Source organism: Buteo buteo, chromosome 12, assembly GCF_964188355.1.
Source record: "Buteo buteo chromosome 12, bButBut1.hap1.1, whole genome shotgun sequence".
Lineage (NCBI taxonomy): Eukaryota > Metazoa > Chordata > Aves > Accipitriformes > Accipitridae > Buteo > Buteo buteo.
In genome coordinates, this window is record NC_134182.1 from 6,254,210 (window position 1) to 6,281,558 (window position 27,349).

Sequence of the window (27,349 nt, forward strand, 5' to 3'; positions counted from 1 at the left end):
CCAAGGGATTGGGAGAGTGGGAAAGGGATCCTGTGCCAGTTGACTGAGTTCAAATGAGGAAAAAAGAGCTTTGCTCCCTCGGCTGCTCTGCATTTCAACTATTAATACAGCAATAAAGCCTATTCAAAGAGTTCTGTGTTCTTTGTGTTTTTTGAAAGAAGGCTTGTGTGCTTAGCTATTGTGTCTTTTTTGAAATTTAATGTCTTATCACATGAGGCAGAATTTTCCAGGTCAACCACCCAACTTTTATCATGAGATCTTGTAGAGTGCAGGAAGGAAGCTGAGAAGTCCTCACAATAACCAAGGAATAACATCCTATTGGAAGTGTTCTTTCAGGGGGTCATTCACATTATAATTAAGAAAACCCAAGAAACAAGTAGTTTAAGCATTTGGACTCCAATCTTGAGCAACTTCTTGAGTAGTTTAAGTCCTTGATGTATCTGTATTTAAAATGAGTTTTCTGTGGTCTTGAGATAAAACAGGAGCTTTTCTCCAGTCCTTTTAAATGTTGCTCAGTTCTGACCATATACTTCAGATCACTGTAGAAAGGTCAAATTGCTGCTTTCAGAGGGAACCCTAAATTGAATTTTTGCAGGTTACATTGCAAGTATTAACTGTTTGGTTAAACTTTCTATTTGCCTCAGGCTGACTTGTTGTTGACAATAGTAAATGGCTATTTCTCCTAACTGAATCAGGCTGTTTTAACAAATGGATGTTTAAATTCTCTTGTCTAAATCCAGCTAGTATGATTGCCAAATGAAAATAAGCTGAGGGTAGAAATGGGGCAAAATTAAGCTATGTTTGCACAGTCATCAATCGCTCATATTAAGTAAGAGTGAGAAGTATGCAGAGATTTCTGGAGGAACTGCCTATTTTTAAAAATCAGGGAAAAAAAGCTACAAAGACAGAAGAGATCGTGTCAGAAGAAAATAGCGTATCCATGCTACAGTATAAAACAGAGGATCCCGTGCTACCAGATGCATCCTAGCAGTACATCCTTACTAATGTTAGAGGGGAAACAGCTCTGTGCTGTAGTGGCTAGATCACTTCTAGTACTCTGTTTTCCTTGGGTATTACTAAATCATTGCCTGTGGTGTAGACAGACTTTTAGTTTAGACACATAGGCACAGAAAGCTAAATTCTCTTTTATTTGTATGCTGACTTTTGAATACCTGGTGTATACGGACAGCTGAATGTAGAGCATCAAGTTGAATTTCTAGCAGCTGCTGGCTTTTCTTGCATGATAGTGTACCTCCATAGCTAGGGTTTGTCTGATACTGTAGTGCAGTGGTGGGAAATCCAAATATAGAGGGCTCTAGTGTGTACACTGCTATAGTGATTTTGTGGCATGTATCCTGTAACTTTACATGGGGCAGAAGTATGTATATGTATTTGTTCTGATTCATCAGTATAACACAGCCTACTAGCCAGCTGATCTTGATGCATTTTATTAAATAGTGATTTTTTTTATTTATTTACCAAGCCTAATGGTGTTTCCATGTGTATCAGTGGTTTGGGTTAGTTGGATGTGTAGAGTTCTGAAAAACTTTCCCATAAGTAGTTATGTTCTTGCAGGTGTGAGTTGTAAGGTAGCTTAGACTGACAAGAACTTCATGGCTAAAGAGTGTTTTTTAAAATTTTTGTCTCATGTAATATTTCATGTGTTCACAAGTGATTATTTTGCATGAGTATTGCAAATGTTATGAAGCATTGTCATCAACTTCCATTGGGGCAAAAAAGGTTATTCTAGAGAACTGTACAGTATGCAACGCTTCTTCAAAATAAAATTTCACTTGAGGAAAACTAATTTTATAAAAGGAATTAGAAAAAAAAGATGCAGCATGAGCTTATTCTGAAGCTGTATGGAAGTTCTGCCATCTCTAGTTAAGAGTGACACTGGGCAGAAAATCCTATGGTCTTTTTGCTGCTGCTAGATCAAGGAAAATGTTTTATTTGTATTATATTTAAATTTTTCCCTAGGAGAGAATAGCAGAATTTAAATAGACCAGATACAGCCATTTTCCACAGTTTTTCACGTTCTCATAGAAGAATATTTAACTCCTTAGTGGAGGCTTTTTCTTTCTTTTTTTTCTGGTCTCAAGGTACTCCACAGTGCTGCTTACAAGCAGTACTGGGAAAAGCTGGTTTACGTTATGTCTAAGTGTTTTTTCAGGGGCAACGTCTGTTGTCAAGGTTGGTTTGAAAATTTGAGAGAGAAAGGGGAAAAAAGTGTTCATAGAGGTAGTGCTGTGAAGGCTATTTTTTGCAAAATATTTTACACTGGAGGTGGCACTTGCCTTATTTCAGCTGTGTAGCAGAGGGTCGTCTTAGTGTCAAGGTTGCAGCCAGGAAGAGGACTCTGGGGGAATTTTTTTTCTGAGATAAAAGATCTATACCATATGAATTTGGGTATTTTAGGAATAATTTTCTTTGAGATTAGAGGAGATGAACCAATTTTAAAAAAAGGTAATTGAAAATACAGTATTTCATCTTCACCTTTTTGTACCTTTTGTTTGCAGCCAATACTAAAAGCATTTATATGTTTCTCTAGTGCACTAACAGGACTGCTAGCACTTTATTTATATTTGTACATAGCTTTGCATATTATATCTCTTAGAGTGACAACCTGTAATAAAAATAAATGGATATCTAATTCTCTTTTATAGCTTTAAAGGTTAAATTGATACTTGATTGATTCTCTAAAGTCTGTCTTGTGTGATACCTGCAATGAGTTATAGATTAAAACATCATACAAGAAAAAATAATCAAGATTTAAATAAAATCTTAATTGGATTGTCAATCCTGTATGTTTGGCAATATGCTTAAAGAACCACTAGAAATCATTAGTATGTGTTTCATTTGAGACTGATTTTAGACTAGTGGTTTTTTTTTAAATGCATATCATTAGAACAAATGTTGATGTGACAAGTAGCAGTTGCTTTCGTTTAATTAGTATTTGTATTAAGAAGAAGATACTGCTATTTAAGAAGTTGAGCTAGAAGCAAGGAGGGAGGCTATCAGCTTTTACATAGCAAAATGTGAAAGCTGTGTTTACTCTCAGTGTGTCTACACAATCATATAAATAGCAACAGCAGTCCTGTGCAGGACTGGAGGGCAGGAGAATAGTGTGGTCACAGATTTTGCCACCTTGCTTGCTATCTAGCCTAGTTATGTTGCCTGTCAGGTACTTTTTCACTTTTAAATGGGGAAAAAAAGTGACTTTGTATAGGAGAGAGTAGCAGAAGCCACTGACTAGAAAGAAAAAAGAAAGAAAAGGAATGAAGAAATCAAATCTTCTTTTACTTGGTTTTCTTATTTCCTCTGGGAGGAAATAAGGCCAATCATATCAATAACAGTCCCCTAATATTATTGATTAAATACCAGCTGTCTTGTATCTATGTCATCTTCAACTATTTACTTTTCAAAAATAGAGAGAAATGTTCTTGTCTTGTGAAAGAAAGGAAATGGTTATACTGGTGTATGTATTATATCAGAAGTTTTCAAGAAGAAATCCTGTTTTTTACATGATCTGCTCAACAAGACCTCAACTTCTTGTTGGAGATAGCTCATTTTTTGCAATAGGAAAAAGGGTTTTTTCTTCACATTTGTTGTATCTTTGTCTTTTATCTTGTGATTTTGTTCCAAGGAACAATTCAGTTGGTTGAATATACTTTTTATTTCAGGAAAATAATATCACTTTATGTTGTTACTCAACAGTATATGTATATTTTAAAATCTTTCTCAAACAAAATAGAAATAGGTAAGATTTCTCTTGTAACATAGGTTTGCTGTTTAGTGTGGTAAGGTCTTTTTAAAATGCAGACCATCCAGATTTTTCTATTCAAATTGCTCAGTTACCTATTTGCTTAAATGTTTTCATCCATTTATGTATTCTAGTATCTTATTTTAATAAGTCAAGATGTGATCTCAAGATAACAATTTAAAATTTGTGTACAGGCTGTGCTTAACTACGTGCATGGGGTTTTGTTAAGAATGTCAGAGTGAGAACTGAATGTTGGCTGCCACCTTGCTCTCCGCTTTTGTAAAATTCAGGCCTGTAATCTTGACAACAAATTTGTGTGCGTGTACATACATATATATGGCATTTGAAGTATTTCCCAAATAAAACTGGTCAGGAAATAATTATTTTCCCCATGTGCAAAATAATAAAGGGTTCTTTGCTGTTTTGAATAAGTACAAAATGTTTGGGGTTTAGATGATCAGTGAGAGAAATTACTACTTATGGGGCAAAAATTTGTTTACTCAGTCACGTGTACTTCAGGGTTTATGGGATGGGGGACAAAGCAAGATTTCCTTTTCCTGGAGGCACAGAAGCAGGATTCAGAGTAGACTTCTATCTGCTACCTACATTTGATAAGGAAAGAATTGGGGAAAGAGCTAAACAAATCCTATAAACCTATGCAACCCCAGTAAGTCATGGTAATTTTTCTTCCTCTCCACCTGACTTTAGGTAGTGGAAGAAACGACAGGTCATGCAGATTATATGCTGTAATGCTCTCAGATGCATCCTGGTGACATCCATCATGAATGCTTCCTTAAAATCTCTTTCACGCTTTATTAAAGCTCCAAACCACCATAGCATTGCAAAGATGGAAGATAGAGTTTAGTTCTTTAAAAACAAAACAAACCTTTTATGGTCTCTGAGAAGAAATTGTTCCTAAGGTTACTTTCACAGTGTTCCTTCCATGGCGTACTTCTTTGAGTTCAGATAGTGAGTAGAGCGTATAAGACTTCATACATGAAGAAGGTGGTCCTTGTTCCTTTAATGGCTCTATGTATGCAGTTTCTTAGATTCTAGCTATCACAAGGGGGAATATGATTTTCTGCTTGTACAGCGAGTTGTTTTATGTTAATTTACTAGTTAGGATTCTCTAATGTACTGGTCAGTCTTTGCAATGAATTAAAACTTACTGTTAGTAATTAGAAAAATCATTGTATATGATGTCTGGGCAATTATATTTACATTTTTTAAAACCTATGCAATCTTTGGTATTTAAATTGATCATATTTTCAAAAATAGTTCAGAATCTTTCAAGAAAACAGCTGACAGACATTTTAAATCTAGAAAAGGTGATAAGAGTAGATAGTACAATTATTTCTTTCAGATACAGTAAGATTGTTTGCAGTTGTACAGTCATTCAAACTTGGGAATGTCCATTGTTCTTTCACAACCAAAAGTTATTTGTGTATTTTCTTCTAAAAGTTGGATGTAGTACAAGGGCCAGCTGTTCTTTTGACACCTCCTGCCCTGTGAACATGGTTACACTTCTAATATATTGCAGAGTTTTGTTCGACTCCCTTAAGCATAACGGCATTATAGTACTCGTTTGTGTCCACTTTCATCAAGTCTTCTAAGGTTCTCCACTGATGCTGCAAGGGCATGTAGTGGTCAGGAAATACAGTATTTCAGGTGTACTAGGTCCTCCAATAACAGATATAAGTCACTAGTGTTGACACTGAAATGTACTTGCGGTGTCCAGAAAAAATGCAGCATATTTCATTACAAGAAAAGATGCTTTGTTGAACTTCCATTTGCTGCTTCCTTCAGAATTAAGTTGACAACTTGGAAGCTCACTTGTAAGCTTGTGATCCTGTTTAAGCATCTTGTTTGTTAACTTTGTTTCCTTTTGCTTGCTATTTCAAACTTACACTTTAAACCTATATTAAAAAACAACAACAACAACAACAAAAAAACAAACCAAAAAACCCCAAACCGTAAGATCTGAGATTTTAATTTCAGTTCATCTCCCCTGCAGCTCTGCAGCAGGTGAGGCATACTTCTCATCTGGTGTGGAAACCCAGTGATGTCATCTGCTGAAGAGAACAAGCAGTTGTAACACTGTGCACAAAAGGCTATTTTTGCTTTTTTTACTAGTATGTCAGGGCTGCTGTTGTCTGAGTTTGGGGCCAGATGGTGTTGAAAATTTGTTTGTTTGGTGTCGGTTTCAGTTGATTTCTTCTGATGGTGCTGTCTCTCACATCTGCACAGGGCCTGGGCCACAAGAGTTTTGATGTGTCTGGGGTAAACTTTATACTTCCCTCACTCCCAAAACCATGGTACAGGCTGAGGGGAAGATGGCTGTTAAGAGTGCTTCAAAATTGCCTCCACTGTGCTTGGGTTCAAAAAACAACTGGGGCCTTAAAAAGCAGAGCACCTCCTTGAATGCTGCCCTCATCGTTAGGTCTGCTCAGACATCCGTTGTTTTGTTGTGTTTTCTTTATTTTTTACTTTTCTCTCGGAGGATTCTGTAACTTATGTATACATATCTTCATCTGGCTGTGTAATTGTATTAAGATTCATAGGAATTTAGGTGCTTCTATGAGAGGAAGAAGCCTTTTAGAAGGTTTTGGGTTTTTTCTTATTAAAAAAAAAATCAATGCACTGTTTAAAGGGGATATTTGGCCACCAAATGTAAATAGCAAGGCTAATTACTAATACTTACAATTTGCTTTTGTTAAGTGTGGTGCTGGTTTGATGTGGCTTGCTTTGTTACCTGCACAGGCTTGGTGTAGTGAATTCCACTTACACCCTAGAGAATCTAGCTCTCAGGTTGCCGCAGAAGTTGTGTCATTGTTGGAGGATTTAAGCTCTTTTTCAGGAATGTATGTCACTTGGCCCCTGAATTTTGCAAATTCAGCCTCTCTTCTGGAGGATTGTTTAAATGATGCTTGTATGCATTATTTTTAAGCTATTCTTTCTTTCTCCCTTAAAAAACAGATGGTGCTGCTCAAAAAGGAGCCTAAATTTGAGAAGATTTTTTTTCTCCCTTTTTGGTCCTTTTGAGATTTGTTTGGAGGTAATAAGCTGGTCTGAGAAACTTGGTGTTACCTACAGGCATGCCCTTCCCATGGAAATTTCAGTTCAGTGCAATATACATATTTGTGTGGAATACATGTATGTATATATACATGTACGTGTGGGTACATACACGTGTGTATATATATATAAATAAAAATTTTTGATAGCTCAGTTAACACAGACTATTCCCTATTATCTCTTGGCAGTCATGGAAAAATGATAGATGAGGAGTAGGCTTGGTTGTTGTAACCCCTTCACTGATCTGGATCATAATTTCATTACCACTGTTACTTCCTTTTGAGTTCAGCAGCCTGTTTGCATACTGGGATTCAGCTAACTGTAAGCAAATTTCAGCCTACCCACTGTTCTTCACAGTACATGATTGGAAATTAATAGATTGACTTTCAGCTGGAGAGTGTGTATTTTTTAGTTCCCTAGTGATTCAGACTGCTAATTTCAGTAACTTGTTGCTCTCCTGTGGTGGCACGCATATGTCAAGCTTGAATTCTGCCATTGTGCTTTTAGGCTGTAGAACAGATTTTTTCATGAGGTAGATGTGGAATTTAGATTTTTACAAAAAGGAAAATTTCTTTTTTTTACCCATCTTGGATCTTCTGGAGCAGTGTTCATTCTTTGTATGTTCTCGAATAGAATCTCTAATGAGTGAGAAATTACTTTGCCTACTTCCTCAAGCCCTTGGGAATAAATTTCTTTAGGCCTTGCTGATTCAAGTGTATCTAATGCATTTTCTTGTTTGTTTAGTCTTTGTATTAGTATCAACATAGATACTTGTGATTTGATTCAGCAAAAAAAGTTGAAACACCTTTGTCTGTGGAAATGTTACTCAAATAAGGCATGTTGGTCAGTACGTTGTAGGGAAACCTGCCCTGCCCTTATTTCAGACAGCTAGTACTCGTCAGTCCAGTAACTTTCACAAATACTAAATTCACATTCATTTTCAAAAGTTCTAAAGTAAGTGTAAACGGGGAAAATACTACAGCATGAGTGGTTCTTAGCTGAACAGATGGAACCTAAGCAAGCTGTACTGCCAACTGATAAGAGTGAGGAAAAGCTAAAGTGATTGTTGTCTATTTTGATGTTTAGCAACCCAGGTTACTGACAGTCACTGTTTCTTGAGTTCAAGTTGAATTCTTGAGATTCAGAAGGATTTTAATATGAAGGCACCCATTTATCTTGAGGTTTGTAAAAGAAGTACTTTAACACAATATGGGTGAAACGTTTGTGCAGCTTGTATACTTAACTGTGATTAATATTGGTGCTACCACCTTTGAGCATGAATTAAATTAAATCAAGTACTAATGCTGGGTTAAAACAAATGCACTTTCCATTTTTTTTCTGACACACAGTAGTAGTTGATTTAAATTAACAGTTGTGTTGAGTTAAAGATTCTGTTGACACTGTTGTATAGTACTGAGTGGTTCATTATTTGAAATTTATAAAGGAGCAAGCAGTAAGATTTATCTCTGCGGTGGATATTGGTCCTTTGTAGGTTAGTACATAGAGGGGAGGCACTGCACTGTGGTTTATGCAGAAAACACAGGAGGGAAAACAAATCCCAACTAGCGAAAACTCATAATGACTAGAATATGCAGTAACTGACTCCAGTAGAAAGAACCTTTTGCAAGGGTTGCGTAAGTCATCTGAGAAAGTTTGATGTTGGATGAATTTTGATATTCAAGATCCCAACAACTTCATTGTAAGTTAGGTGGGTAAGTTGATGTTTGATGAAAAGATTGAGAGAGATTTACTTGGAAATACTCAGAAGAAACTATAGGAAAGTAATCTGATTTTAAACTTCCCTCAGAGTAACTTTATAGAAGCAAGATATAAAGAAGTAATAATTGTTAACTCACACCACTAAACTCACTCACTCTCTCAAATGCATGATCTATTTTATTTATGAAGTTAAAATTGCATTATCATTGGAAGGTGAGACCTTTGTAGTTAAATGTATATAAATACCTGTTTTATTAAATCCGTAAACGATCACAATTAAAGCAAGAAAATAAATGTTTTGAACATTTCTGATGGTACATCTTATCAAGGTGCTCCCTGTCCTTAAAGTTTTGTTTACCCCTCTGTGTAAGTAAGTAAGAATTGCAATGAAATGCAAACAAAATGAGGGTTGAGGAAGTTGAGGGTGTTGTGTATATTCATTACTCCCTTTTTATGGACTTGGACATTTTTCTAGTACATGAGTGAATACTTAATTCTCATTCTCTGAAGTGTCCTTTCTTTTGTAATGAATGCCTGTGTATGCAAATACATTTTACAATGCTGTAATTCTGTCTTGTCTGAAGTTGGCACTTTGCATCAGTGTTGACTTGAGTTACGTAGTCACAGGTGGCCTGTTGATTTCAATAGAAGTTAAATGTTTGCATTCTTCTGACGATTTGAGACCAAGACATCTTGAAAACCCATTGCAGTCATTTCACAAATTAATGTGTATTAAATTATTTTCCTAGGAGAATTGTTTTGTGGATGTCAGGCTTCTAGGGAAGGGTTTCTCAGCTTCATAAAGTGAGGTCTCACTTTGCTTTTAATCATCTTTTCCATATTTGTGTGTCAAAAGAAGTAGTAAATCAGAGTTGTTGTTACCCTTGGAGTTGGCCAAACTTTATGCAAAATATTTGTCGATTCTTTTTTTTTTTTTTTTTTTGATGTATGTTTGTTAAAAGAGCTGGAGGGAGTAATAAGTTCTCAAGTAGTTGTATCTGCTGGTCACGCTAGGAGTCTGGATACAGACTCTTGATTAAAAAAAACCAAAAAACCCAAACAAAATAAACGAATAGAAAACAGAAAAAGAACAACCCCCCTGAAGTAATTTCATGAGCAGAAGTGACTAATAAAGCTTGGTTTCCTGTTAATTGTGCCTTGTGGTTGATTGGAGTCGCTGCGTTAAAGGTTTTGTCGCAATTAACAACACATGTATGGGAAGATGTCTGCTCCCAACCCTCCAGCTGGTTGCCAGGGTGTTGCCCTGGGATTAAGAAGCAAGGGGATGCTGTTGTAGGCTGCATGGGTTTAGGAGTCTCTCCTGCCACCCACCTACTTCTGCAGAGCATGCAAGAAGTGAATTGTCTTTGAAACACCTTCTGCTTAGTCATAGCTGGTTCAAGTCGGGTGGTGGGTAGAAGTTACAAGGAGACCTGGATGCAGACAGGCACTGTGACTGCAGGAGTGTTGCTTCTTTCATCTCTGTGTCACTCTCCTGACAGTAATTCAAGTATATTTATGCGTAAAGGGTTTTGTTGGTGGTGATGATGCTTAGTCAAAATGATTAATTTGAAAATAAATCCAGGTCTGCCTGAGAGCAATTGTAAATCTGGAGGATGAAAACCAAATGTTTCTGAACACCACCTCTGTTACAAGTCTTTATACGGACTGTATTCTGCCCTTCTGGTTTGTAAGCTTTTTATGGATTAGCTGTAAAAAATGTACACAATGGCTATTGTAAATACCCGCCTTCCGTTTGCTGCTGTATGTAAAATTTTTAATTTACGTGCCATCATTATTTGAAAAAAATAACAAGTAAGTAATCCCAAAATATCTTACTGTATGAAAGAGTCCGTTCCATTTAGGCAGTTAGATAAGCAGCTCATTTCCTCTGAATGAATATTGCTAAAGTTGCTTACAGCAGTTACTATCTGGACTGAATGCAGGTTTTCCAGGTGTGTGTTTCTTATTGTATGGATGTTTTTTGAATGCACTTCGAGATAAACTGAGAATATTTAAACAATCAGTTGCATAATGTATTTTTATGATAAATAGAGAAAGATGTGGATGGAAAGAAGTGTTAATATAGAGTAGGAAGTTGGCAAGGTATATATAGGTATGAATAGTGGATGAGTTGAATCTGAGCTGGTGCGGGGAAATGCATTTTGATATCTTGCATGTGTTGCTAAATTTTCCCTTACGTTTGACACAATATAGGCCTAAGAATATGACGTTTAGTTTCAGTAATCAGTTTTATTTGCTAAACTATAACTAGAGAATTTCAAAAAGAGCAACAAATTAAGGGTTTTTTTTGATGAGCAATGATGTGAGGCCAAGCTAAAACTAATAGGAATGTTTTTTGGTGAATTCTGAGTAAATACAGAATAACAGTCTGAAAATAGATGTTAATAAGGGCAGGAGTTGCCACACTTTCCTAAGGATTTGAGATCAGAAAAAAACAATGTTCAGAGTGTGGGAGGGGAAATATTACAGTTCTCATGTTTTTCATAATAGTTAGGAAGTGCAGTGTGTTATGGAAGTAATCTAGGTTTGGCCTAGGACTTGACCCATTTGTCAAGAATGGTTTAAACGTAACAAGCTCCGGCTATTATATGGATGGGTACACTCATGACCCATACCTTCAAATATAACTGATTCAAAATACATTTGATGCTTCATTATGACTAATCTTCAGTTTTAGTAATCGCATTTTGATACTGTTTTCATATGGATAAGTGTTAAGAACTTGTAGGATTTGGATTTCATAAATCTTTGACCATCTCAGATTGTTGTTAAGCTTGCACTAATTTAATATGTTGCTCAAGAACATGGACTAAAGTCTGTAGGAAGAAGAGGTGTTATGACTAGGTGTTTGAACTGGGGACTCTTGCTGAACAGGGAAAGATGATGAAATAATTAGGAAAATGGGTTTAGTCATATAATGTGCAACATAAATTATCCATACTAAAAAGAAATGTTTATGTTTGCTTGCATTTTACTGTGAACTACTTAACTTGCTCTTTTGTGCTCTGTGGAACAAGGTGACATTCGGAAAAATGAGGTATGAATTCACTTCCCTACAAGTACTTTTTTCATAGAACAAACCTTCTATAAACCAATTCCAGAGTGAAAAGTAATGAATTCCTAGCATTCATTTTGTTTATGACTTACATTTTCAAGATGTTTTATTACCTATAACTGGAATCCATTTTTATCAGAGTGCAGTTTCCATTTAAATATTTGTATGAAGTATCTAGATTGATATTATTTTAAAATTATAAGCACTAACTAAAATTCCAATGTATGTTACCTACTTCTGAAGTGTGGTTACTTTATTGAGGTAACTGAGTACTTTCCTGAGAACTGCTGTATTTGTGTATAAATTAATGAATGTGTTCAGTGCTCTTCTGAAAATGTGTCCAACTTCCTCATTATCCCATTACTTATCTCGAACTTGTTTATGTGTGCTGTGTCTTGCCATGGCTTTTCCTTTCAAGTTTTTAGTAAACAAAGCTTTTGAGATAAAACTTGGGTAAAAGCATTCAAAGAATTTTCAGAACTCAGTGTATATTTTATGCATTCGGTTTAGCAACTTCTAAAATATTTCTTCTCCAGTCCATTGGATTCATACAAGACCACATCTCCTGTCCACATTTGGGGGAAAAAAAAGCATTTTGAAAAAATGTCTAGAACTTGAAGATGAAGAACAGTCTGTATTGATACTGATTCTTCTCTTTGATTAGTTAATAGTTTGATACTGAAACACTTAATCCTTCCTTTACAGGAAGAATGTTAATTTCATTTGCTACCTCCTCTTTTTATCTTAAGCTGATAAATAAAACCAAATAATCGTATCTTGTTATAAAATTGTTGTATTGTCATAGAAAAATTGCCCTTTATCAGTGTAGCAATAAGCAAATGCTTTAATCTATGTAGCCTATCATAACAGGCATACAGCAATACAACTCTGTGTTACTTTAGGGAGTAAGATTCAAAAAAGACGCTTAATTTAGGCTCAGCCCTGCAAATACTTGCATAGTAGAGTTCATGGTTTTGAGGTCTTATTTCTGACTTGGCATTGACAGGGATACCGAAATAAATTATGTGCTCCATAGCACAAAAGTCAATTCAGATGTACCGCTTAGCGAATCCCTTCACTTGATTCATTAGGAACTCTGTAGGTTTAATTTGAAACAATATGCCCATGACGGGCGGTTTGAAAACCTTTTTATTTTTAGGTAATATAAGCATACGGTGGCCTAAAAACTGAACGAAGAAACTGAATAAAAAGTTTCTCTTTGGTTTCGTAAAGAATCTGATCCATCACTGATCTGGGTTCCAGAATTATTCTTTACTGCATCCTTGGTGATACAAAGGAGGTGTGGATCAAAGCAAAAAGGGCTGTGATGCAAGAATCTCTTACACATGAGCACGTGCACACACAGACGTATGTAGTTTATGTAGGAACTCACTACTTACAGAAAGTGTATGCTATAGGGTAGTTACAGGTGTTGGGAAATACATTTATCACCTTCAAAATCAAGATTCTGTTGAAAGTTTGATTTATATTAATGGGGATCGTTGATCTTTTTTGAAATAGTAATAGATTTTAGTCATTCAACTGCACTGAAGATTGATTAAAATTGCCATGAGGTGAAATGCGGTCAAAATAAAAATATCTTAATCAGCATTATTTTACAGTGATCACTTCATCAGGAAAAAAGCAAAGATGATTGTAGTTGAGAAATAGAGTGCCGGATCTGGTGCACAGTTAGGTACTTAAGCATTATGATATGGTCTTTATTCTCAAGTGGGCCAAATCAAGTTTGTTTTAGGCAATTTACATTCTAATGGCACTGAACTTTCAAATGACTAATTATTTTTTAATTTTAATTGCATTAGTTTTAAGGTAACTCTGAAAGAGTGCTGACTTTTCTAGGATATTTGAAGACCTTTAAGACTTTACGGAGTGCTGGTAGTTTAATAAATGACTACTTTTAAAGCCATAATTCCCTAAAATACAGTGAAACTAAGACGAGTTCTTGAAACATGACTTAACGTCACATTTTTTAGAATTACTGTCTTTTTATCATTGTGTCAATGCAAAAAACCCAGACAATAATGAACACGTTCAATTGCGTTACCCAGCTTGAATACACGGAACAAGCAAATGAGTAGTTTGCAGTTCTTAGAGCAGAAATAATATAGGGTGATGGCATTAAAATGGTGTGAGGTCTGTGTGGAGTGGAAGCTTAAGCTGTAGAGGTGGAAAAATTTCTGTGGACATAGGAAGGGTGTTTTGGTTTCTTCTTTTGTGTGACCGGGAACTTGAAATTTGAGTAAAAAGCAGCCCTAGAGACTGCAATAGTGTATCTTTGTTTTTCATTGTACTTACAGTGGCTTAACACTTAGAAGCAGCATTTTACTGTGATAGATTAATGAAGTGCAATAGGATCTGTTTTCTTATTTTTACTCATTTCAGAGTAACCTGTAGGATGTATCAGCAGCGTAAAACTAGTCCAGGCAGTGTTCAAAAGTCAGTTTTTATTTATTTGGATCACAAATGCTATTTTAAAAATACATCTAATGAGAATGAGTGATTACTTCTAAAGAAAATTAAAAATATGACTGGAAAACGTGTATTATTTTAACCTAGGCAGAATTCCTTCTCACAATATTAAGTTATTCCTCACTATAGTTTTTAATATTTCCATTTGACATAGGTAAAGTAATTCTTGCTTTTATGAGTATTGAAGTTTATTTTAATGTTTGAACTTCAATTTTATATCAGGTATAGATCATGAATGCAAAACTTCATATAACATATTTCATTTCAGATGTTGTCTTTAAAGGCAGAATTAGGAGTGTAATTGTGTGCATTTGTAGAACATCCACTACCCAGAGTTCTTCAGTCCTGACTGGGACTTTTGTGATCTGCTGCAATGCAAGTATAAACAAGTGTCAGTGAAACCCACTGTATATGGAGTGCTTATGAGCAGGTTTATGCCATGCTTTTAAAGAGGAAACAAGGTATATTGTTACATGATATGTCAGTTGATATGGGCGCTTGCCTGTGACATCCTGAGGAAGAATTTGCCTGCTGTTAGAGCTCGGCTGCATTACTAGCCTTCTGCTGAGGCCCTTGTGGCTTGCAGGGAAGTGTCTGCAATAGTGTGCAGTGAATTTGGGGGTAAAAGCATCATGATGGAAGAGTGAGAGACAGGACTCAAATAATTCATGTGCTGCGTGAGACTTGACAGGTGTGCCTTTTGACAAGGTCTAAGTGTAAGTATATGCTAAGAATACATGGCTTACAAAGAAGAGTCATTTTAGAGGAGGAGAGTTTGTGGAGAGTCTGCTTACTCCCCTTCTCACAATGTTTAGAGCATATGCTTTAACTAATTAAAAGAGATTAAAAGTGCTTTCAGTTTTACAGAGCTTTTACAGCTATTTTTCCTCAAAAATGAAAATGAACAATGTTAGTTGCACATGTAAGAGGTAATGAAACTCTCAGTAGCAGCAAAAAATCGAATGTCTGACATCAGTATATTTGCTTTATATAGATGACTGTAAAAACCGTACTTCCTTTTAATTAAAATCCTAAAGTAGGAGGAAGGCAGGTTGTTGTTGTGTAGCTCAAGTTCTTGTTTGTTAGTCACAATTTAATGAAAAGTAAAGGCAGTCAAGACTGGTGGTGGTAGAAGGAGAAAGGAAATGCATCAGGGAATTTGAGAAAGGATGGTGACAGGACATCATCACTGAAACTGGGACTTTGGAAGAGAGATTTCAGCTGGGTAGACCAGAGTTTGAAAGGAAAAGTAAGAAATTAGAGAGCTAGCAGAACTTTGCTCAGATGATGGCTTCTGTGACCAACAGGGCAATGGGATGGGGGCCTGGAGGTAAAGAGAGAGAGACGTGATCAGACTGATACAGGAAGCAGGTGAGGTGCAGATGTGGAGAAAACTTAGGAGGCTGTGGATAGAAAACATCGGGTGTGGTGGCAAAGCTGTGTGGGGACAGGACGGAGTGATACTGGATGACGAGTCTTGTGGGAGAGGATAGGACTTGAATAGTTGAGGAGGGAAGCATTGGGATGAGGAGTCACAGTGGGAAGAAGTGAAACTGGATCATGTATTTGAGAGGCAAGAGAAGGGAGTGTAAGGCAGGCTGCAATATTACGCGGGTGTTTGAGTATCCCTTAAAATCCTTCTTTCTCTAGCTTCAGAAATGGAACAGGAGACTCCTAAAGTGCTGTGAAATACCTGGGAAACTGAGCAGGGGGCTTCATTAGTGCTGGTCACGCAGAGAGCAACAACCTGCAGCACTGGTCCTTTAGTCAGTGAGGATTGTCTACTAGATGCCTGTGTTCTGTGGACCAAAGTTGCTAGCTTTCTTCTGGTAAAACACTTCCATATTATTACAGTATGCAGCAGAATTTCTAGAGAGGATTATTATTTTTTTTTAAATGAGAGGATTATTTGAATTATAAGTAATATGTATTGAACAATTCTTTTTAATTAAGGATGCAAAACCATAAATGCAGAACAAGGGAAATGACAGAATTAATGATGCCTCCACAACTACTTAGAGAGAGTACATATTACAGGCTTCCGTTGTGGACACAAAATACCTGTTCTTTAGAGTGGAGCACTGTTACTTGACACATAGTCGCTCCCCCCCCCCCCCCCCCTTTTTTTTTTTCTCCTTGAAATTTGCTGTGTCGTTGCACGCTCTTTGTTTATTGCATAATATTTGATTTTTTTCTCAGATATTCATCAACATGTAATCTTTCACAAACAGTAAGATAGTATATTTCAAGAGCCTAGTGAGATTAGATGGTGATATCTGTATTTTTGACATAATAAAAAGTAATGCATTGAGGGACTAAAAATTTTACTTAGAGTAACAATTTTTGATGCCTGGTTTATTTTGATGTTTCAGAACATTTAGTAATTCTAAACACAGGTCTGATTTTATTTACAGCTTAAATGTCCAGCATTTTTTGGCAGTTACATACCAGCATATTGAGTTACCTGTCAAATGTTGAGGAATGCAAAGTTTAAGCTTGACTGTCAGAAGTGTATTTTTAATTGGCTTGTCTCCAGCTCTGTGACAGCGTGAGGGATGGAGTCTAAGCAGCATTCTACTTTATAAGTGTAAGACCCCCTTTCTCCTTCTCCTTTGTTAGCCTTTCAGGTTTTTTAAATATCACAAAACTTTTTTTTTCTGTCTGTTCTTGATTTGCTTCCAGAACATTTCCACCCTCTTTACTAGGTGGAACAGGAGTCCTATAGTAAAGATTTTACTGACCGTGCTACACAAATTGCATCAGAATTCCAGTGCACAGCAGGATGAATTAAAGTTCAATATTTCACTTTGCTGCCAGTATAATAATATTTAAACATAGGGTGGTTTACTGAAATTCTTGTGACGAGAAAGAATGGTAATATAAAAAAAGTAATGGCCGTATCTTGATGTGGTATGGAAGTGTTGCCCAGATCTGCAGCGGGTGTTTCATGAATGCAGGGGTTATTTTTCATCTGAGTCTGGGGAGGGAAAAAACAGAACTACTTTCGTATGTTTGGGAAAGATATTTTATTTCTCTCTCTGATTTTAAAGTTCCTGTTGAAGAAGCTTTTGTAGTAGCTGTGGCCAGAGGTGGCTGGATGGTCTCCACTTGACCTAGATGAGAACAGATTACTTTTTTTTTTTTTTTTTTCCCAAGATGAATAGGATCCAGAATATTGTGTCTGTCTATATCATAGTACAGGAATTTGTGGACATGCTTCTCATTCTCGGAAAATGCCAGATTCTTAACTTGTACTTACAGATGTTGGCACTTAACTGTTCATCAGGAAAAACATGTTAAAAATGTTCTGAGGGAGTGAAAACTGAATCTTAACTGTTAAAACTGAGAAGGGTATTTGTGGCTCATATTTTTTACATTGCCTTATCTAATGCTCTGTGGTTCAGCTCCTATTGCTGTTGACTATAGTGTTTTGCCTCTGGTTTCCTCCAGAGAGTTGGCAGAAACTGCAACAAAGTTTTCTTGTGCTGTTTTGCCAGTCTTAGGTGGGTGGAGAGGAGCGATTTCTTTTCCGTCTCCTCTCAATTAAATTTGGCTTTAAGCAGCTCTGCCTTGCTGATTGTCAATTATTTCTCCTTTGTTTTGAGAAATACTGTTTATTTTGGGAGGAGTGTTCTCTCACACCTCCTTTCTGGAGTTTTTTTTGAAACATCCAGTTATAGTCTGTCTCAACTCAAAAATGCTATTTACACATTTCATAATCACAGCTGATAGAAGCCAGTGGAAAATAAATACTTTGGGTTTGGACTGAGCCTGTAAAATAAGAACACTTTGCTAAATTCCTGGAAGGAATTTAACGAAATTTCAAAACCTGAGAATGCTTTAAAAACAAAGCTATAGATGTATTATTCTTTGTTCTTTTTTTTATATATTATTCTTTATTTTTTCAAGGACAGCACTAGGAAGAGTCAGAGAGCCTTCTGTTAGTTAAGTGACAGTCTCTTAGGTTACGTGGTTTTTCTCCTTTGCATGGGAAAGCTCTGTATGTATTTTTATAATTATTTTTAACTAGTGAAGGAAAGGGAGCTTTGTCTGGAAATGGCAAGCAGCTAGTTTCCCATGGTGACTGTTTTCTTTTCCAATCTATTTCCTTCATAATGAACTTTCATCATTGCTGTTGACAATTCTGGTGGATACAGCTTTTAATTTCTGTATCTTTGGCTTGACATGGTATTTTACATTGAACAGTGGAGTAGGCAGAAGGCTGGGTTTGCTGTGTGATACCTGGATCACTAAGGAAGCACATTTTGTAATTTCTTTGGGAAGTAAGACATGGGTATCTTACTGAGACCTGCCGGTCGAGGATACAGTCTTCCATCTGAGCAGAGTTAGCCAGCCTGTTTATCTAAAACGCAACCATGGCATCAGTGAGGCACCAAAAGGAATTCCTAAACACTGTCCTGTTCTGTTTTGTTTCCTATCTAAATAATTTGTGGGGACCCATTTTCAATTGCTGCTCCATGCCTGCAGCACTTTCTTTAAAATGTCAAAGTGATCTTCATCTCACTTGGGTTTGATTTCAACCCATGCCTACAGCAGCTCTGGTTCACTGCAGTGCTTTGCTGGGCAGGGAAGGGGACATCAGCAGGTGAGGGAGGAGGAGGGAGCTCACCACTAGCTCCTTTCCCCCAGCCAGCAGGTTAGCTCTGAAAAATCTGAATTTCAGGGCTAGCCCTGCCCAAGCTCTGCAGACAGAAACTGGGAGCTGGAGGGAGAGAGAGCAAGTCAGGAGCTTGTGACTAACTTTGCAAATAAAGCATCCAATACTGCTGTTTTATTATTTTGATGTAGTTTGGTATCACATGTATAATCACGGTACTAAACTATATTGGGTTATCAACCACGTTGCCATCCTTCCTGTGTCAGCTCTTCAGGAGATGGACTTTTATCTCCAAGAGTTTAAAAATTAAACCCATTAGTATTAAACATGCTGTAAGTAATGCTAGTAACTGCTTCCTGCCCCCTCCACCCCCAATATTATAAGCAGACTGTTGAAGCTCGGTGTCACTACTGCAGAACCCATTGTTTTGCCTCGACAGTTGTTGTAGTAAAATCCTCCCTTTTCAGGGCCAGGGGTTAGAATGTATGCTGCTCTGTATGCCTGGCTTGGCAGCTGGAGTCCTCCTGACTGTTTTTTCTATGTGCTTATCATGTTACTTCAGGTGAAGTTCTAGTCAAATTTCAACTGGAAAAATCTAAATTTCAAACACTTGTGGAATTCTCCTTTTAATGATTTTTATTGTTTGAATGCATTATAAGCATAAATGGAATGAATGGCTAGAACATGAAATGTGGGAAAGACCCATAGAGACTCAAATAACTTGAAAGAATAGTCATGACAGGTTCACCTTGTTTGAAAAAACAGCTTAGCTTACTACTTCAGTACATTGGTTACGCCTGAGGGTGAATTGGGAGGTTGGTTTTTCTTGCCATGTGTAATTGATGGAATAAGTGGAAGGAATCTTGCCGAGAGGGTGGTAGTGCAGTTTTCCCAGGCAGGGTGAGATCAGAATTATTGGCCAGGTGGGATGGCCAGTTTTTCTAGAATAGTTTTTATAGGTAAAGTCTTATCTATCCATCTCTTCCACAGTGATTGATAGCAACATAGAATATTTTTCAGAGTAGCCTCTTCCGTAGACTCTGTGTATGACTTACCAGGTTGTGGCTGTAGAGAACATACTGGCAAATTTGAAAGTTTCATATAGGGAACTTTGGTTCCTACTGAGTTGAAAATCCAGGAGGAGCCAGGGGACATACTGCCCACACTTACCCTCTGGTTTGGAGGAGGAAAAATTCGATTTGGCACAGCAAACTGCTGGTCCCTAATCTGTATCACAAATGGCTAGCAACCTTGAAAAAGCATGTCCATGTGGGGAAAATGGGCTGTCCCTCTGTGTATTTTTTGTAGGTTCAGTGAAGAGCCAAAGGACATGCCCATACCGCCTTTTGCTCTCGAAAAGCTGCAAAGACAGTGTGTCACTCTGGTATCAACGATCAAGGAAACCGCAGCTCCTTCTGAAAAAAGAGGGTCTTGTTTTCTGTTAACTTCATGATGATTCTGTTTAGGGGGATGGGGATTTAAGCAGGTGAGGAGTGTGTACCTGTATGTTTTTACAGAGCTGAATTGCAGGGACCCCTTTCAGCACATTGCATTTTGAAAACTGTTCCCTGACCTTACAGTTTTCTGTCTTTATAACAGCTCATATGACATTGCCAAACTAGTTGCAAGAAGTCTGCCTGTTAACCTCATAGTCTGGAAAGCTGGATGCATGAAACGGCTGTCTGAAGATATGCCTTCCAAGACCCTTGGCCAGGCCAAGTTTTCTGTACTTAAGATTGCTGTTGCCACAAGAACAGCAGATGTTTGCACAGCAGACAAACAACATTGATGATAAAGCAGATTGACCTTTTTTGGAACAAGCTATTTGGAGCACATTCCTAGGGCAATTTTTTTTTCTTTTTTTTCCCTCTTTTTCTTTTCTTGGACTGTATCTTTCTTTATAAAACTGCTTGGCTATACATTGACATGTCTGTTGTTAGAGGTGATAAAAAAAATTAAAGAGAAGGGCTTACAAACTTTTCCACTAGCCCTGATACTACAAATCATTAAACCTAATCCAAACCTATTTTTGTCGGCTGTATTTTACTGAAGTAGTTATAGTGATGTTTATTTTTCCAGTGTCCCTATGGGAACCCTGGAAGATTCTAAAATGTAATAATTAAGGAATGACAGGCCTTGCCTTACAATATAAAGTGAGGAAGAGTTTTGTGGTTTAAACAGCTATGCTGTTGCTTGTTAACAAGATATTTTGCCTTGTACTCTAGCCAGGCCTATAATGGTCAAAAAATGTTGAAGTCGAGAACTACACGTTTGTTTTCAATCAGTTGTTTTTCAAGTTAAAAGGCTTTAGTGGCTTGTTTTAATTTGTTCAGTAGTATTGTCAGTAGTATTAATATTTGTACTAAATCACTTGGTACAGCTGTATGCTGAGACTGTCCCAGTAAGGGAGTAGATTTTTTTTGTCACTTATTTTTTCTATTGCAAGACCTTTCTTATAAGGTATAAAAAGATTAATTGAAAGTTTGGGAATCTCTGTGAACTTGAGTGATATACTTCTGTTTAAAATAAATTTTTAAAGTATTGTAAATGTCATATTAAACCTGTATTTTAATTGTATAATTCAATAGTTTGAGTAAAATTATTATAAATTTAAACTAAAAATACTGCTAAAGTGAAAATCTCAGTCTCGTATGGTTTACTATTTGGACCTAAACCCTAGGTTTTTTAATCATAAGGTGATGTTTCTGTGTAACTGCTGGTAGACTTGATTCCTGCTATCTGAGGAATTTTAGAAAAATTGACTTAAGTTCAGACTTTGGAACCTCTTGAGATTTTTAAAGGATTTCATCCATTCTACTCCTAACACTAGTGGAGTTGCACTGTATTGCTTAACAGGAAAAGCATAAGACTCCATGTTTTTGGGTTGTTGTTTTTCAAATGTGATTTACAATGCTAATTTAAGGACTAGAGTAAAGGAGTTTTGTGGGGGCTTTTAGGTATTAAAAATACAGGTAGCTTGGGTCTTGACTGAGGTTATAAAATTGCTTTGCCAAATAGTGGGCGGTAGATTTTTGTACAAGGATATTGTAGTGCCTTGAAGGGGTGTGTGTTAATATCAAAATTCTAAATTGGATAATGGGTTATCTGTATCAGTATTAGGGTTTGGGGTTTTTTTGGCAGGATTAGTTCATAACATTAGAAGACAAAATACTGAATTCTAGGAGAACCCAAATCAGGTTTCTTACATGTGTCTGGATATAATTTGGTTGTTATGTAGGGTCATTTGCTTTTGGAGCTATTGAAAACCAATTCCCATTTCTGTTTAGAAGCATTATTCTGAACAAATTGTTCTGCAATATGATGCCTGTTACAACTCTTCACTGCAAATACAGCTGTACTAATTCCATCAGTCTCTGTATAGATAGAAGTGGACATAGATGGGTCCCTCTACCATGAAAGCATAAGCTGAAAAGGTTTTTGTGGGCCATGTAAAATGGTTGCCTTATGATGCACTTTTTTGTTTCTTTTTTGATCCAAGTATGTGGTGGTCAGTGCCTTGTCTGTTAAGAAAATACTGTCCCTCTTTTATAGATGTGAAACTGTGGGTGAAGTATCTGAAGTTGCTTGTTTAGGATCATTGAGAAAGACTGCCTTCGAGCCAGAAATTGAACTTAAAGTTTTCTGAGACCCATTCCAGTCCTGTGTACACTGGGTTGTACAACCTCCTTTGATGGACAACTTTTATGAACTGTATTTACTGGAGCTTCTGTTTTAGTAATAGATTTCACTTATGTAAAGTATTAAATGTGATTTTAAAACAATTATTTTTAAAACAGCTTCTTTTCCTGCTTAATTATTTGAAGTTTTGCGTTGTTTTTTGTGGTTGGTTTTTTTTTTCCTTTTTCTTTTTTTTCTTTTTTACCAAAGGTTGTGTTATGTGGTTTTTGAGGTGGAGTTGCCAGGAGCTTGGATGTTTTGCATGCAGGCAGAGAGCATGTATTAATGAACTGGGACTGGTTAGTTGTAGTGCTAAGTGGGGCTGAAGGAGGGGAACAGTCCTCCTGATACCGTTTCATTGCAGAGAATACTGGGGTTACCTGGCTGGAATACAATACCTTATTTTGCGTACTGCTTTCAAAGCTACTATAAAAGAGGAGAAAAAGAAGAGGGAAATGAAGCTTAACTTTATATACATTGGTTTTTTCCACTGACTGTGTTAATAATGTCTTGAGTACAACTGTTGATGCTTCCAGAAGCCAAGAATTGACTATTAAGCATCCTTATCTTGAAGGTGTGGTCTCCAAAAATATTGCATGATACATTGTCTAGGCCAATCACTCATCAGCATTTTAATTTTTCATTGAATACAGTGTTGTTTTGCTGTTTGGCAGAGAAAGTAATGTTGTCCAAAGTGAACTCCTCATTATATTATACTTTGCTTTTGCAACTGGAGTTAACAACATATAGCACAGATGCAGTGGATGCCTATGAACTCAAAAGACTGTAGAAAAATAGTCACCTTGACTCTTCTTCCCCCCACTCCCTGCCCTTGAAGTTTAAAAAGAAAAAAAAAGGCAAAAGCAAGCTTACTTCGTTTACTTTTTCTCACAGCAGTTTTGGCTTAGTTCTTACTGGTCATTATTTCTAGGTTTAAACTTCATTATATTACATTAGGGAATATAGGTCTATAAGCAAACAGTCTGTTGTTTTCAGGACTCTGATTACATCTATTTTATGTTACTGTTACCTTGTTGTTTGGTTTTGTGTTTTTGGTGTGGTTGGTTTTTCTAAATGATTGATATTTTCCTGTTTCAGCCAAACCTTTTACATCTAAAGTGAAACAGATGCGACTACATAAAGAAGATTTTGAAATCCTGAAGGTGATTGGCCGAGGAGCCTTTGGGGAGGTATGTATGTGAAGGTGGAAGGAAGGGTTTGAATAATGCTTTTGCAAATCTGCAGTGCTGAGGAGAGACAGGTAATAGCAATATATTGATGTACGGGTTTTTACATTATTTGGGCTTAATGGATATTGTAGGCCTGCCTAATGTTTGATTCAAATACATTTTGATTTATACATTCTTTGACAGCTCTTCTTAAGTCTTTTAAATTTTGAGAGAAGGCAAGTTCACATGGATTAAAAGACCATGTTTCAACTGTCTGATAAATCATGTGCTTGACTGTAATTCTTTTCAGTCAGCAGATGGAGGCCAGTGAGTTACTGATGGTATAAAGATCTAGCCATTTCTAATCATCCTAATAACTAAATAGTCTGCAAGTAGTTTTCAGCAACTTAAATAGCCAAATATTGATATTCTAAAACCACCCAGAAATCTCTCTATTCCTGTCACTTCATTTCCTATTTTTAATGAATGTTTGAATATTTTTCCTGAATTTCTTTTAAAGAGTATAGTAGATGTTAGTTTCTTTTTCATTGTCACCTACTGCTATCAAACTATACAGTTTTTTGCTGCTTCTGATTAAGCCATCTCTTATTTGAAGTCATCAGACAAGGCTGTTGATGGCTAGGTTTTACGCTAAGCATGTCAGATTATACAGGTCGAGGAAACGAATAAATAAACGTTAGCTTTCTGCCCCTTCTTCATAATTATATTAGGTGCGTATGCTTTGTTCTTCATGCAGGACAATTACATATGTAGAAAGAGCAACCTAATGTGTAACAGTGCCTTGGATTTTTGATAGCCAAATATACTGCAGATGGGGATAGTATGTAAAGCTTCTGCAGAAGGTACTCCATACTGCCTGAAAATACATGTGAACTGAAACCCGAAGTATAAGAAATAGATTTTCTGAGCAATGTCTTCATTGCTTTTGGAATTGGAAATGCTAGAGGTTTTTTTTTTTTCAGTTCTCTTTGGTATGAGAGCATTTCCAGAGGCTCTATGGCATGTGACAGGGAAGAGTTGGTTTCAGGTTCACTTACATGTTTACATCATGTGTGAAAATTAGTCTTTACTAGTCTGTGGTTATGGAAGAATAGAATTCTACAGGTAGTATGTAAGGAACAGGAATTTTTACTGTAGTGTATGTCATTACATACTCTGCCTACGTGAAAATATCATAATTGGGCCACTGTAAAAATAACAATAAAAATGTAGTATTATTTAGCTGTTTCATCACTTTTGGTTGATTTTGCTCCCTCTGGAGTAACGCTTCTTCATAAAAGAGACTGAAGGCTTAAGTTACTCATGGATAATTTATCTTTAGTCTAAACTTCTGCCACAAAGAGAATGTTGTGTTCTCCATTTTGATGTAAACGCTTCTGCTTAAAATATCAGCTTTTCTCAGTGCTGCCGTAATAGTTGCAGCTGAGTTCATGTACAGATTGTGTAAGATGTAAGAAAAATCACTCATGTAGGTGCTTTCTTGTCAGAAGAATCATATGTAAAACCTGCCTTATACTGTGTTTTTAAGAGTTCGTTTGCTAAATCAGCATCAAACTCCACAGCAGCTAAACCACAAAACAACCTGTAGTTCTTTCTCAGGAAGCTTCTTTGTGGTGAATCATCCCATGAATAGTGAGAATGTAGCTTTTCCCATCCTCTTCTGGGGACATTCTGTGTAATTGGTTAGTTCTCCTCTTTTAGGAACAGTGTTTCTTTCTAATTCCTTATCTGAGAAAGATAGCATGACTCTACTTAATTGCCAAAATCTTGAGTAAGGCGAAAACTGAAGTTCTCTCAGTGAAGATGTTTGGTTTTGTATGTTCTTAAAGTAGGACTTACTAAATATTTGCAAGGATGTATGTTAAATTTTCTTCCTAGCTTAAAGATGACAAGTTTTGTCTTACACAGACATTTGTCTAAGAAAACAAGTTCTGTACGAGTTTACTAAATTTCCTTTAAAATAACCAGTAAATATCCAAGCAAGGTTGAAAAAAGGACCACCAAATTTTACTGCTACTTAAGCCACCAGAAACTATATTAAAATGAAATTGTAAAATACTCCTAAGATTCGGTAGACTACAGTAGTTCACTGAGACAGATTAAGAAATCTGGAAGAATATATTTTTTTTCCAGCAAAGTATAAATGAGACCAGGATTGCTCTAGGTTACTGGGAGGAGTAATTTTTGTCCCCTGAATCAACATAATTCTAAAATTCTGTAGACAACAAAGTTAACGCAAGTTTTCTTTGGCACAGTCTCAGACTTGTTCTTATTTTGATTTTATGCTACTCAATTTCTTTAATTTGCATACTCAAGAAATACTTCCCTTTTGTTTTTACAAGTTTGATGTAGACAAAAAGTAGTTTAAACTAGTTATTGCTTATAACTGTAAGAGTTTATTGTTCCTAGTTTTCTTTTTCCTGTTACCCTCATTGCTGCCAGTCTGAGAATGCTTCTTTTTTGTCAAATTAATGACATCCCCCTTCCCTCTGCACGCATACATTTACTTATTTAAAATTTTATGTAAGAGAGTGCTGTCTTTAGAAAACAGATGTTTTGCTTGGAGGAGGAGGATTATCCTGGTAAAATTAATAATGTGGGCAGCAAGTGTTTCCTTATGCTGGCTTTGGGCAGCATGGTTCAAAAAACTTAGCAAACAACTCTAAGCAAGAAGACTTTAAACTTTGGAGTTGAAGAATGCTGCTAGGAAAAGTGAAGCAACTGGGAAGCAGCTCTTAGCGGTGTCTCTCAGCAGTGTGCAGGTGTGGCTTATTGAAGATTCTAGCGAATACCAAAATTTTCAGTTCATTCTATTATTGCTTAAAAATAAAAAGTTCAGTGCTTGCTTATGCAAGCAAATATTATGTCCTTATGTTGTTAATATTTTGCAGCTCTGAGAAGTAGTTAGTTACTCCTAAATTTTGGCATCTAGTTATGAACAGTAACATTCCCTCTTCCTGTTTCTGGAGGGCTGCCTACTCTTGATGGACAAGAAAACCAATGCTGAGTCTTTTATTTATTTATTTATTTTATTTATTAAAAACCTCTTCTCCCCCCTTCTCCCTCCAATTTTAATAGCTTCTGGTTTAGCTTTTTTCTGTATAAGGCTGTTGCTTTTTAAGCAAAGGAAATGTGCAGACGTACCATAGAGACAAGTAGCCGAGTTTGGGGCAGAAGGTGTCTGACAGCATGCCAGACTGTACTGCTGTTTGTGGGAAATATGGAAAACTGTTGGAAGAATGGGAAAAAAACCTGTCTGACTAACCAAGATGTACATCAGCACATACCAATCATTTTTTGTTGGGCTGCTCACAGGAAAATATAAATTTAAAAGACCCCCAACCTTTAAAAGCCATATTTTAAGAAATTCCAGTAGCAAAACGCTTCAGGATAACTAGACAGGAATGATCACCCTTTCTTCTGTCTTGACAGCTTCATTGGGGAAGGGAGAAGATCAGAACAGCACTCTGTGTGTATTCGGGCCTTTGCGTACATAGTATATACCTCTGTGTGTGTGTATGTAAACACTGCCTGGGTCTGTAATCATGTTTCGGAATTTTTTGTTGCAATTGGTAACTAAATCAGACCAGTCATTGCTGAAGTGTCAGGTTTCTCTTTCACAGTCCTGAAATAAGCATTTTAGAATTTACTTTCATGAAGCGCTGAGAAACCTCCAGAAAGATGCTGTGATTGCAGAAAAGCGATGGTTTGTGATCTTTTTGTGTGTGTGGTGGTTA

At 36.6% G+C, this 27,349-nt stretch overlaps 1 protein-coding gene across 11 annotated transcripts in view; it reads left to right on the plus strand.

The window, feature by feature from the left end:
* CDC42BPA (CDC42 binding protein kinase alpha) overlaps positions 1 to 27,349 on the plus strand; it is a 188,664-nt gene that overhangs the window by 38,974 nt on the left and 122,341 nt on the right. For all 11 annotated transcript variants that reach the window (XM_075042495.1, XM_075042497.1, XM_075042502.1 and 8 more), the window contains one exon: positions 23,521 to 23,612. In XM_075042495.1, coding sequence (XP_074898596.1) covers positions 23,521 to 23,612 — 92 coding nt within the window. The remainder of the gene's footprint in view (positions 1 to 23,520; positions 23,613 to 27,349) is intronic.